Source organism: Hibiscus syriacus, unplaced genomic scaffold (genome assembly GCF_006381635.1).
Source record: "Hibiscus syriacus cultivar Baekdansim isolate YM2019G1 unplaced genomic scaffold, ASM638163v2 tig00003041_pilon, whole genome shotgun sequence".
NCBI classification, from domain to species: Eukaryota; Viridiplantae; Streptophyta; class Magnoliopsida; order Malvales; family Malvaceae; genus Hibiscus; species Hibiscus syriacus.
The window spans coordinates 7,501,846-7,513,213 of NW_024061960.1; the positions used below are offsets into that span (position 1 = coordinate 7,501,846).

Below are 11,368 nucleotides of genomic sequence, written 5' to 3' on the forward strand. Positions count from 1 at the left end.
CCGATCCATTCGTTTTGAAGTCTGAGTATATTTTTGAATTTAATCATGTAGTTTACTGTTGAATGAACAAGTGACAAATATCCAATAGAAAGTCGCTTTTAATTTCAAATCTAATGCTGTTTTTTATTTATTCAAAATCTATTGTTGTTATGCAGGGTGTTAGTCTGTTTGCTTGGATTTAAGTGTCGTATCATTGGCAAAGGATTCCATGATTCATGAACTCATCGTACTTGGTTTACTTTGTCCTTGTACTTGAATCGACTTAACACCTTCTAAAACAATAAGAACTTGATGCCTGGATCCAACCTTCGATTTTTCATTAAGCGTCCGGCGTCCCAGAAATAGACTTCCAAAGATCAGTTTATCATTATGTCTTAAAATAATTAACAATAGCATTATATGAGCACACTTTTTCTTTAAAACATCAAGTACGAATTACATTTTTTTTAAATCGACTAAAATACCCCTTTTTTAAATATATTACTAATTTAGTATATGAGTTATATTTTAGGTAAATTTATTTATCCATATTATTATTATTATTGTTATAGATAAAAATTAGGGGTGTAAAAAATTTATCTGATCTGCAAAATTGAATGAAAACAACTTGAGTCAAAATTATTTGTAATATGAGATAGTGATAATTTGAAATCAATTTGAGTTTGAACTAGTCTCGATCTGAATCCGAATTAAACTTTATAACTTACAACTTGCACCTGACCACTGAGAATAACCTGAGTTCTAATTCGACCTAATAATGTGATGTAAACATCAATTTTCAGCTTATGTATATTATATGTATATTATAGTATCAATAAACAAAAAAGGAAAAAAAAAGAGAAAAGTAAACGGCCTGGGTGTTCTGTCATCTCTACTCCCGGCTAGGGGTGCACAAAAAATTTGAATATTCGATTTTGTGAAAAAAATATTTAAAATCGAATTTGGGAAAATCGGTTTTTTTAACCGGATCAGATTTTTTTAAACTGGTTATTTTAATCGGTTTGGAGAAAAAAACCTAGACCGGTTTTTTTACCGGATAAAAAACCAGATTAAAAAAACCGATTAAAAAACCGGTTTTTATTCGAAAAAAACCGGTTTGGGTTTAAAAAACTAACCGTTAATATAGCCGTTTGGGGGGTTTTGTGACCGTTTTTGACCGTTTTTTCTTTAAAAATTTACCATTTTACCACCCTAAATATGTATAAATAAGTTGGGATGTATTTGGTTGATTACAACTTTCTCAAATCTTATTACACAACACCTAAACATCTCTCAAATCTTATTTTTGTAATTTTTTGTTCATCATGAGTAACACGGCTGAATCTTCCGTCGGGGGAAACCTTGAAGTCGTGAGAGTGATCGAACACACTCGAAACAAAGATATTTGGGATCACTATGATTTATGTGAGATGTCAAATGGCTCGAGAAGAGCGCGTTGTAAACTTTGTCTAAAGTTTCTTGCATCGGAAGGAAACACACGTTGAAGAACCATTTGACAAAATCATGCAAGGCACTTCGCTCAAGATCGGTTCCTAGTCAATCGAATCTTACACCGCAAGGTGGTGTTTTTGTTTACGACAACGAAAAATTACGAGAAGCGTTTACAAAGTTCGTGATTACAAAAGTATTACCGTTCGACCACTTTGATGATGAAGATTTCACGACAACAATTCAACAACTAATGCAACCACGTTATACTCAAGTAAGTCGTACTACCCTTAGAAGAGATGTTATAAAAATGTGGCGTACGACGAGGGAAAAAAATGATTTTAGGATTCCAAGAACACCGTTATGGTGTGTCGCTTACATGTGACGTTTGGAGTTCCCCTCATAATACCAGAAATTCTTTTTTAGCCGTTACGTCACATTGGTTAGATCAAGATAATTGGCAAATGATGAAAAGAACAATCGCATTTGAATTATTCGGTGAGCCGCATACCGGTGCTAATTTATTTACACTTTTAAAAGGGTAATTTGTCTTTATAAATTAAAAAATAAAGTTTTTTCTATATCCTTTGATAATGCATCGAATAATACAAACGCGGTTCCAAGATTGAAAATATTACTTTCATCGATTTTAGACGGTGCGTTTTTTCATACCCGTTGCGTTGCACACATAATTAATTTATCCGTGCAAGCCGGTTTGGAGGTTATTGAGCCGATTAGATTAGAATTTAAAACAATGATAAAATCGGTTCTTTGTAACAACAACAAAGACTAAATGATTATAAACGATTTTGTAAGTTCGTTAATAAAAAACTTTGGGTCCTAATTTGGATTGTCCAACTCGTTGGAACTCAACTTGGATGATGATGCATACTGCCTTAAGGTAAAGGGAAACATTGCAAACATTTCACGATCGGCTTTTCGAGATGGGTCATGTCCCAAACATTTATCCGGATTCGAGTTGGGAAACTATAGCCAAAATAACCGATTTGCTTGGGGTTTTTAAAAATGCAACAACTTTTTTATCCGGTGTTTATTACCCTACTAGCCCGTTGGTTCTTAATCAAATATTTTTGTTGGCTACCCGACTAAATGACTTTGAATTTGAAACCGAAGTTTTTCAAGAAATTGGCTTTGCAATGAAGGAAAAACTTTTAAAATATTTTAAGGAGATTCCCCCCATTTTTACTTGTGCCGCCGCTTTAAATCCAACGTTAAATGTTGGCGAGGTTGAAACACTAATTGAACAAATTGCGTTTGCTTTTAATCTAACCGATGATGAACCCAACTTTGTCCAAAACCAAATAAATTATTTTAACAAATGTTTTCGAGACATGTTTGCAATTTATTTAACTAAATACGGATCAAGTAGTGTAATACACGATCAAATGAGAATGAATGCAGAATCATCTAGTAGACGTCCAAGTAACATAAATTTGAATCTTTTTAACACTCTTGTAAATTCTCAATCCAAACGATCACGTACTACCACCCCAAGTAGCGAGTTGGGAAATTACATGTCATGCGATTTTCTATCAAAAATGACATTTGAAGAGTTTGAAAGTTTGGATATTTTGGATTGGTGGAAAGAAAAGGAAGCACAATTTCTGATTCTAGCCGCCATGGCCCGTGATTTACTAACCGTCCAAGCTTCTACGGTAGCTTCGGAATCCGCTTTTTCTGTTAGTGGCAGGGTTATATCGCAACGGAGATCAAGACTAAGTCCCGAGTCGGTGGAAGTATGCATTTGTTTAAAGGATTATTTGGATGGAGCGGCTCGTAAGCAACATATCACCACCCTAGAAGATGCAATTGATGCCGATTTGGAAGCAAACTTACACATTGAAGAAGTCGAACTTGGAATATCCCCTCCAAACGAAGAAGGCGAAGATGATGAAGAAGAGATGGCAATGTAGTTTATTTTTAAACTTTATTTCAATTATCGTAAACTTTGTTTCAATTATCGAACTTGAAATTTTTAAGTATTTGAATTTATCGAACTTGGAAGTTTTTAAGTATTTGAATTTATCAAACTTGGAAGTATTTAAGTATTTCAATTATGTTGAGTTAATCGATCGACGGAATCGGCCAAGAGGAGGTGAATTGGCAATTAAAATTTCGGTGGAAGCTTTTGCAGAAAATTGAAAAGATTTGCACAGCGATTTAGAGTGGTTCGACTTTCTCAATCAAAGTCTACGTCCACTACCTTAGCCATCCACAGTAAGGACTTTCCACAAATTCACTAATTTGTCTTTCTTTTGAGGACAAAGAGTAACCTTACAAACCCTCAAGAATTATACCCCAAATTCTTGAGAAAACTGATAACTCCGTAAAAAGACTATTTTTAAGGCCTTTTTCACTTAAGTTATTGTTTGTTTAAAAGCTCATTTTAGGCATTTTAGGATCATATAGTTGCATATAGTTGCATTTGTGGTGGTAGTACTATTTTATTTCTTAATGGTGCTATATGAGAGAAAGGTGCAGTTTTTTTTAGTAATGTGCAGGAAATAACAAACAAAATAGGCGAGTTGTGAAGTAATGCCGTGGCATCACACGTTGCTGAAGCAAATTGAAATGCCTTGGCATTTCTGGCGCAGAAAATGACAAAAATATATAGCTGTACATGGACAGCTGGCTCTGCACGTGAAATGATGGCTGTAACAGCCTGCTAGGGGACCACTGACACCTGGAGGATAAGGTTCATGCACAACATGTGATTCTAGGGGTATGAGGGGTATTTTGCACCCAACAATATCCCAACAACATCATCATTACCCCTATATATTTTTATTATATATTACACCTCACAAGAGAGAGAGTGTGTGGAAGGAAGGATACGCATACTGTAGCAGAAAAATCAGATTTTTATTTTCCCTTTTTCTTTCTTCTTCCTTGGGTTTTCCTCCATTGATAAAGCTTCAAGGAGTGGTGAGCTAGGAGCCGAGAGGAGCTAGCGAGCTAATGTGGTTCGTGGTGGCCGAGGAGACCTCTGGTGGCGCGCGTCGAAGGCTCTTTCTCACTTCCCTTTGCTCCTATTTTATTTATTTTATTTGTGGGTTGTTGGAACGAATATTTTATGGATTTTTCTATGAATATTTTGAACCCCACCATGAACTAACTTATTTGGTGGTGGTTGGTTTAATGGATGTTTAAACTTTATTTTTAATGGTATGTTTAAGTTTATTTTGGTTCTTTATTTGCTTTGCTTATGAATGCTTCACCATCTAGGCTTGTAAGAGGCATGGAAATGTCCATTTCTTAGATGAATGTTAGGTGTTCGGAAGAATCCTAAGCTAAAAATACTTGTAAGTATTCGGAAGAAATGCAAGACAAGATCCTCATAAGCAATGGGTTATAGTATTTTCAAGGGGCTTTGAACCGGCCTAGGAGTATTATAACCTAATCCCTTAGATCTCGGAAGAGACTAGGATAGGATTTCAACGACTAAAAAGGGTGTCTTTATCAATAGGGTAGGCTGTCCAACATCGTTGAGTGAGAGCAGATGCCTTGACATCCTATTCTGTTAGGTTCCTATGAGAACATTTTAGGAAAGCCCTGTCGAGTAAGTAACAACCAGGTAGCTTAAATCTGCCTGAGAGATAAGTTTAACATCCTTAGATCAATCCCTACCATTCATTCCATTGAAAGCTTGTCACGTGAGGATTATCTTCTTTTTATTTATTTATTGTATTTTTACCATTTTCCTTTGCCATGCCATTTCTTTTTGTTACTCATACACATTTCATTTCCCTCGGCATAATCATTTGTGAATACCATTAGCTATACTTACTTAATTTAGAATAGTGCATAAATTTTACTCAATATCCTTCCAATCCCTGTGGAGACGATACTCACTCATCACTGTATTACTTTTGCGATTGTGTATATTTGTACATTATTTGCGTATAATTTTATAGTACTCGCAATACGCGAACAAGTTTTTGGCGCCGTTGCCGGGGATCGAACCCGGGTTATCCGCGTGACAGGCGGAAATACTCACCACTATTCTGTTAGGGTGTCTTTATCATGCACATGTTCTACAAAGAACAAAAACTCTCTCCCAAAGAGAACAATACAAATTTACAAACTTACAAGGAAATCCTCACAAGGTAGATTGTTTGCACAATTCTAGAACAAAGAAAAGAACACTCAAAGATGAATACAATTGAGCACAATATGCGTTCTTGAAAGCAAAATGAATATTGAATGAGAATAGGCTTGAAATGCTCAAACTTGAGGTTTGATGCTTTCTCTTTGATTCTCTCTTGATTCTAGTTGCTTAATGTTTCTTGTCTTTGATCAATGGCTTCTAAGCTTGCTTAAATACACCTTGAATCACTTCTGAACGTTAGGGATAATTAATGAAGATAATATAGCCGTTTAAGTGTGAAAACATTTAATAAAAATGCTTGGAGCGTGGGGGAATCGGTACCCTCTCATAGGGAATCGGTTTCCTAAGTGTAAAATTCAAATATTTCTACCGTTGAATAGGGGGAATCGGTACCCCTATGGGGGAATCGGTTCCCTCCGAGCATTCTAGAAATCTCGGAGCCAAACCATTCAGGGGGAATCGATATCCCTTGGGGGGGAATCGGTTCCCTCTGAGCAATCTGGAATTTTTGGCTTTGAAATGATTCGAAATACTTTGAAAGATTATTTTGAAATTGTTTTAAGATTAAAACTTAATTTTACACTTAAGTAAGGATTAAAAATGATTTTTGAAATATTTGGAGTAATGTTTTGATATTCGAATAATTATATCGAATATACTTAGAAAATCATTTGGAAAATCTTAAAATTTATTTAACTTAATTTGTTATATCGAAATATCAAAATGTTTTCAACATATTATCGTAAATTTTGTTGCAATTGATGACGGTGTAATTTTAATAATATTAAAATCGGTTTTTAAAAAAAACTAGTTTTTTTAAAACCGAAACCAGTTACACCGGTTAGGATATCCGGCCCTCCAAACCGATTAGAAACCAAACCGGTTATTTTATAAATCGGTTTTTTTCTATGGAAAAAAACTAGATCAAATAAAAACTGATCTAGATCGAATTGAAATCCGACTTCTGTGCAACCCTACTTCCTGCCATCCGCTGTAGCCACGATTCTCCTGCTTTCACTATGACTGTCATCTCCATTTAACTATAGCCACGTACTCCATCATTTCAAATTTAGTTGAAGGCACCAACAACCACATGCAAATTAGGAAGAAAGAAATCAAGTCTAATATTTTCTGTTTTTTTTTACTGTAATATGTTGAGAAGTTCTGCCAAAATGTTACTGAAAATATTATTATTATTTTAATATTTTCAGTAAAAAAAATTACTTAAAATATTATTTTTTATATAAACATTAATGTTTTTCAGCATTTCTGATAAAATGTTTAATGTTAACATTTTCGATAGAAAAAAATAATTTTAGGTAGCGCTTTATCAGATATGTTAACAATTTCGATAAAACACCCAATAATAACATTTCCGGTAATGTCAAAGTCAAAGGGTTGACTCAGATGAGTTGACTCAGTCCGAGTTGACTCGATCGAGACAAATAGACTCGGTTCAGGCTGGTCCAGACTGACTGAACCGATTATATAAGAAATCAGAGCTGGGGGATGAGCCCTACGCGCACCCGACGGTGCATGCTGTGCGTGAAACGCCGACAAGGGGCGGTTCGGTCAGTCAATTACTCCAATGCACTTAGTCACCTACACATCACTACCAAACTATTTCAACACTCAATAGAAGATCAAATTCGTCAAAATTTTAAAAAAAATGGCTGGAATGCTTACCCGAAAAGTGATCGACGAAACTGACGACGTTGACGCGACCTACCAGTCTGGTTTTAAGCGGAACAGGTCGGGGAACACGTTGATGACTGTAGTGAGGCGAGACGATGTCTCGATCGGTCGGAATCAGAGGAAAATAGTGGCGGGGTTTGTCTTTCCCGGTGATGCTTCGAACGGTGATTTACGGCGTTGTTCGGTGCAAGGAGGCTTGGGTTTTGGTCGCCGACCGATGGGGAGTCGAATGGGGGTAGCAGTGAGTTCTACGATGGCCGGACGGTGAGGATTCAATGAGGGCTGGTAAGGATAGGGTTTGGAGTTGAAAATTTGGGGCTTTGGTTGTCAATGGGGGTTTATTTTTCGATGACCATTAAAAATGAGATAATTCAGGGTTGAGTCCCTAAACTTCCCTCAGATTCCAACACTGAGTTGTAACTTTTCCAAATTTGAAATTTGGTTCTCAACTTTTCTCTTGTTACTACTTTAATTCGATACTTTAAATTAATAAAATTTAACCCCTAAATTGGGGTATGATAGAAAAGGTAACGATAACATAATTTATTTTAATTTAATCATGGGAGAATAAGAACTAATCCTGGAAAGGTTAACTTTACTACAGTTCGTATGCATTAATACATGGAAAATTCTTTAACTAAGTTCACATCATTTTATTCATCAACCTAACTATAGCATCAAGCAAAGCTGCTTCCCTTATGTAGTTATTTGTGTCAACTCCATGATGACTCCGATGAGCGCTGTCCATCAGCGATGGCTCAAACATTAATCGGTGCAGCAGCGGAACATTAGGAGTACTTCCATCGGTTTGCCGCAGTCGACGCAAACAACCCTCTCATTAATGCTTCCAATTGCAGCAGCACTAATCCCTGGAAGTATCAGGCGGTTGCAATGGTGCTCGGTTTGAAGACTTTTGATGTAATCATTCAGTGCCGGAACAAAACCTTTCTCCGCCAATTCCGTCGCCCATGCCGTGTATTCTTCTAGGCTTTTCAAAGCAGTATCCGCCTTAGCCCTTGTTATCTCATCGGTTCCCCTACTTATCACGGCCCACCCTTGCTCACTTCCATCGAAGCCGAGCATTGTCAAAATCTCTTGCATAATTAAGTCATTTTTTACGGTCATGCCGTGCTGAGCTCTCGAGTGCCACATGCTTTCGAGCCGTGCCCAGAAGAACCATACCAACGAAATGTCTGGCAATGTATGGCTGATATTTTCTAACTCAATAGCGGTCATGTTTCTTCGGACTTTCTCTCTCGGGTTGCTTTTTCCCATGTAGAGCATCTCAAATTCGATGCTGGCTGCTCTCGCGACGGCTTTCGCTGTTGTCGTGAACTTCCGGATCCAATCCAAATCGTCTCCACCATACAAGCAAATGACTTTCCCTTCTGATAACTGCAATTCATAGCAAATATAATGGCTCACAAGATTAAAAACATGGATTTGTTATATGTTCCAATCAAATTCAAGCAGGGTTTTGTAATAGGACTTGCCCAATTGTTTATGTTGGGGTCAATGGAATCTGCCAAGAGTTCAATCCTCCATGTTTCTCCTTTCCAAAGAGCTTCTTCCCTCAGCTTGGTGAAAGGGTATGCCGAGCTTCCCCAAATAAACAGCATATGCATCGCATTATGGTTCACGACTTTTCCTTGAGGGTCCAACACCACTAGCAAAGGCTTCTTGCTGAACCCCCACACCTCTTTGATGTACCTAATAACAGCTGGTTGAATCATCGAAGGGTGAACTACCGAGTGCCATGGCATCATCGCTTGTACAGACTCGAATTGCTTCCTCTTCATGTCATCAAACGGAGTGGACCTATCGACAATCGGGATCCAAATCACCTCGTACTGACTCTCGACCCCTGTTTGCCCTCGTGAGTCATTATATATTTGTTGGAGAATAAGAAGCTCTTTGTCTGGGATCTCAAGGTCCGAAATGAGTAATAGCACACTCTTTCTCCTCAGCAATTCAATACTAACCTGTAGTTTGTTACAAGTGATGCACATTGTTTAAAATCATTTGAGTGTACTTATCTGCAGTTTGGTTATGCTTACCCTTCTCTTGGAAGTTCCATCCCAAAGTGGCGGCTGGTCATCCTTGGCGTAAATCAGAGCCTTCAGAATCTTTATATTATCAATATGTGTTGCTTCAAAGAGGCGGACCAACGTCTGAAATGCTTCGATGTCCTTTCGTTCATCTGCATCAAGTTAACAAAGGTTTGCTATATTGATTTATGGCAACGGTCCGTATAATTTCATGTGTAATATTGCAAAAAGGATGACTTACTAATGCGTTTACGACATTGATTGAGCTTCTCCACAAGGTCGTCGTATATGCCATTGATATTGTGTGTCAAACTCGACAACTCCCATGAATCTGCAGTCGATGGTAAGAACCTAAGGGAAACATCAAACATTATATGAAAATCATTAGTTATGAAACACTTCATGATATATCCATTGTCTAATGGTACAAGAGGCAGGGGGACATACTCATGGCCCATGTTAATGAGGTTCATAATCTGTAACGAGCAAACAACCGTACTCCGGATGGTCCAATAAACAGCTGAGGGGATATCGGCAATAGCGGATGACAATTCCGGGTCTTGAGGACTAATGTACTTGGACGGAAGCTCCTTGAATTCAACAATGCACTTGGCAACCACCACCATCGCATTGATGAGGTTGGCAAGCATGTCGAACTTCGGTTTCAAAAGATCGGCTCGTGCAAGAACTTCAGGCAACTGTTTGAGTAGTGCAACCCCTTTGGCAAGTGGATTAGTGGCGTAAAGCTGAATCACCAGCAATAATTCGCCATAAGTCATTGCAAATGCCGCCAAGGCTAGCACAACCTTTGCATCCCACGAGTAACCTTTAACTATCTGAGCCACTGCTAGAGTTGTCGAATGTGCATCTTCCCCGACCGACAACCGGTAGGTTATCTGCCATTATTATAATATAACAAAAACTCAATTAGATTTCTTTGTAGTAGTAGAGAAGATGAAGATAATACTCAAACCTCGCAGGAAATTCTATTTATAGTGACTGATAAAACGTCCATCAACTCATCAAGGTTAGAATAAGGGAGAGCCCTTTCATCCGTAGCATCATCCACTTGCTTGAGTGCTCCCTATGCAAACAATGTATTAATCATCATACATATTATATAAAAAGACATTCACTAAGGCTATAACTTGAACTGTTGTTACCGGAGTTGCTCGTCGAAAGATGTCCTCGACTATATCGAGAACAGGTTTCATGTTAATTTCGAAACCAGCAAACTCATGGGTTGCCTCAATTAGCTTGCCCATCGCTTTGCCACCTGAGGTTGAGAAAATATGAGGCTCGCTCCTTCCATGAAATCCTGATGACAATTCCATAGTGTTAAAAGAGATGGATTGTTTAGTGAAGGGTGAGTGTTGGATAAATATGTGAGGGACTCATACGCCATATATAGAGGCAATTTGGAGAGGAATTTCTTCCTTGCTTCGAATGAGGTTTAAGCTATGAAGTGCTACAGAGGATTGGAATTTTGAACAATGGTTTCGAAATATCTTTGTCCCCAGCAAGATCTTAACAGAATAAAGATTAGTGATTCCTAGACAAGGCATTTCCAACTTACGTTCATTGTTGAATCTTGAATGTTAATGCAATAAACTGTCTTGGTTTTGTTACAACTCTATTACAGCTTACAATTCTCTTCGGTACCCTAACATTCCACCTGGTCCATCTATGCTTTCTGAACCTTTTCACTTTCCTATTTATTTTATGTAGTAGACTCTTGTTGGCATACTGTGTTTAAATATAGTTAAGGGCTATTTTGTATGGATTCTGAGATTAGTATCAAATACTGATATATTTTATCCGAAAAAATGTTGTGTGCAATGTGTATGCGATTTTTACTAACAATTGTATTAGGAGAGGCGACTAGATTTATTTTATTTAGTAGAGATATATTACATTTTTAAGATAAATATCATATTTAAACTCATATAAGGCGAGATAACATAAAATTCACGATCAGTTAATATTTTCTTTTAAATAGTAGAAAAAACGAGTATTGATTTATTTAGATTTCAGATATAATATGTTTAATATTTTTAAAACTTTTCAT

At 37.1% G+C, this 11,368-nt stretch overlaps 1 protein-coding gene across 1 annotated transcript; it reads right to left on the reverse strand.

The window, feature by feature from the left end:
* Positions 1 to 7,874: 7,874 nt before the first annotated feature.
* LOC120170880 (protein SIEVE ELEMENT OCCLUSION B-like) lies at positions 7,875 to 10,659 on the reverse strand. Its single transcript, XM_039178722.1, has 7 exons — positions 10,463 to 10,659; positions 10,274 to 10,392; positions 9,748 to 10,196; positions 9,542 to 9,651; positions 9,310 to 9,452; positions 8,746 to 9,234; positions 7,875 to 8,647 (listed from the first exon to the last, which is right to left on the reverse strand). Exons 2-7 carry the CDS (start codon positions 10,313 to 10,315, stop codon positions 8,018 to 8,020), a joined length of 1,863 nt encoding a protein of 620 aa, XP_039034653.1. The 5' UTR covers positions 10,316 to 10,392; positions 10,463 to 10,659; the 3' UTR covers positions 7,875 to 8,017.
* Between the last annotated feature and the right edge of the window lie 709 nt (positions 10,660 to 11,368).

Coding starts and splice junctions, on each gene's coding strand:
- LOC120170880 (XM_039178722.1), bottom strand. CDS start 10,315: ATGGACGTTTTATCAGTCACTATAAATAGAATTTCCTGCGAG. Junction 9,235..9,309: donor ATGGAACTTCCAAGAGAAGG/GTAAGCATAACC, acceptor AACAAACTACAG/GTTAGTATTGAATTGCTGAG. Junction 8,648..8,745: donor ACCCCAACATAAACAATTGG/GCAAGTCCTATT, acceptor TATGAATTGCAG/TTATCAGAAGGGAAAGTCAT.